Source organism: Anoplophora glabripennis, unplaced genomic scaffold, assembly GCF_000390285.2.
Source record: "Anoplophora glabripennis isolate ALB-LARVAE unplaced genomic scaffold, Agla_2.0 scaffold74, whole genome shotgun sequence".
Classification (NCBI taxonomy): domain Eukaryota; kingdom Metazoa; phylum Arthropoda; class Insecta; order Coleoptera; family Cerambycidae; genus Anoplophora; species Anoplophora glabripennis.
The window spans coordinates 307454-309373 of NW_019416212.1; the positions used below are offsets into that span (position 1 = coordinate 307454).

A 1920-nucleotide genomic window follows, 5' to 3' on the forward strand; every position below is an offset into this window, starting at 1 on the left:
ACGAGCGTGATATAGTTATATATATTATTACATATTCGGAAAGCTTATGAAAAGAGCTTTAAGTTAAAAAAAAATCGTCAAGATTCGTCGAAAAACAACGGGGTTACAGACTGTCAAAGTTGACGGCCGATTGTTAAACAAATTAGGTTGGTAGCGGCAAAAAAAATACTGTCATAACCGTAATCAAATATATTTTTTTTAATGTTAATTTTTGTTAATATTTCCGAAACAGTTGAAGATAGGTATAGGACATTGTACATGAAATAGGTCTAGAATTTTCTGAAGAAACCAAAAATTAAATAATATACAGGGTGTTGCATTTAAAATAAGGTATTGACCAGTGTTACATGACACACCCTGTATAAAAAGTTTTTGCTGAAAAAAATGCGCAACTAAAAATACCAATCGACGTGTCCGAGCGTTTTTTCGAACACGCCCCCATTTTGTTGAATTTATTCCATTTGGCTGATATACACTATATATAGTATACGCTTTGTGAACACAACCTTCACTACTGGTTCCTTCTTAACCTTAAAGATAGACTACTAAACTACGAAATGAGCCCACCTTTTGCCTCATTACCTTGACAGCCCTAGCAAGTCCACCGCTTATCCCTTTCCCACTGACAGTTTTATAAAATGTCAAATCTTTGTCAGCGAAAAGAATGAAAATCGGTGTTTCTCGCATGAGAACCGTACCTTTTCTACTACTTTTGTTGTTAGTTTCGCGATCTTTATGCGAAGAAGACGAGGCGGAAGGCGAAGGCGCTAACAAGGAGGAAGTCTCCTGTTTGAATACAGAATGTGCACCAGGAAGCGGTGGGGCACCAGGAGGTGGAGGTAAATCTCAAGATCGCAACGCCCAGGCCTCCAATATAGCTCAGAAGGCGGCGCAAGAGGCAAAAGCGGCGCAGGATGCCCAACAGCAAGCGGGCCAGCAAGCAGCGCGTCAGGTGAAAGAGCAGCTAGCCGAGAAAGCTGTGGAAGCCGCGAAGGCAGCTGAAGCCGCGTTAGCGGGGAAGGAGGTCCTAGTGGAGCAGCTCCAGGAGGAGATTAAGGAAGCGGAGATGGTGGTAAGAGCAAATTAAAACGTTTAAATAGTTTAGTTCAGAGTCTTCATATATTAGAAGTAGCATTTCATGTAAAGACATCTGTCCGACTCCTTTCTGCGAATTTATGTGCTACCAAAATGTAATTACGTGCATTTTTTCCTTTTATAAGATATATTGGAATCAAAATAGGTAAACAGGTCGATTTGCACCCTAAACGGAGTATGGCACTTTTCAGGTGAACGAAGAAGGTTCCAGCCTTCAACAGCTCCAACAAACAGCGCAATCAGCTGGCAAAGCCGCCCAGCAAGCCCAAGCGGAAGTCAAACTCCTCCAAACTACATTTCAGCTGGCCCAGGGTAACGCGGCTAACGCCCAACAGGCACTAGAAGGCGACCAGCAGCAGCTCCAAGAGAAAGAACAGATCCTGGAAGCAGCCAAGACACGGATGGACTCGCTGTCCAAACAGCTGCACGGAGCAAAGAGCGATCTCTCGAAAACTAAAGAAGCAGCCAAAAAGGCGGAGTCGGCGGCTGCGGAGGCTAAGCAGAACGCTTCGAGGAACAGGAGGAAGGTGAAGAGGAACATTAGGAAGAAAAAGTGACTTATACAATGACCTTTACATTTTTATTTTTGTAATTTATTCGCTTTTACGACTGAAGATGTGTGTACTGGAAGGTGAATATACATAGTTTAATAAAATTATACTTTTAAACATTCACCAACCTATCGTTTATTGAAAATATTGCAATTAAGTAATTAATTGGACGCAAAGACAATTGCTTTAATCGACTTAAATTAAAAGTTTTTTTCCAGTGTTTGACTGTAGGACTTATTTTTAGAGCAAATGTACTGATTGCAGAGGAATTTAA

The 1920-nt window shown here is 41.4% G+C and overlaps 1 protein-coding gene across 1 annotated transcript; it reads left to right on the top strand.

Moving 5' to 3' along the window:
* Nucleotides 1-664: 664 nt before the first annotated feature.
* LOC108906109 (uncharacterized protein CG45076-like) lies at nt 665-1652 on the top strand. The gene is made up of 2 exons (XM_018709270.1): nt 665-1072; nt 1287-1652. The coding sequence occupies exons 1-2, from the start codon at nt 665-667 to the stop codon at nt 1650-1652; spliced, it is 774 nt and encodes a 257-aa protein (XP_018564786.1).
* Nucleotides 1653-1920: the final 268 nt, after the last annotated feature.

Coding starts and splice junctions, on each gene's coding strand:
- LOC108906109 (XM_018709270.1), top strand. CDS start 665: ATGAAAATCGGTGTTTCTCGCATGAGAACCGTACCTTTTCTACTACTT. Junction 1,073..1,286: donor TTAAGGAAGCGGAGATGGTG/GTAAGAGCAAAT, acceptor GGCACTTTTCAG/GTGAACGAAGAAGGTTCCAG.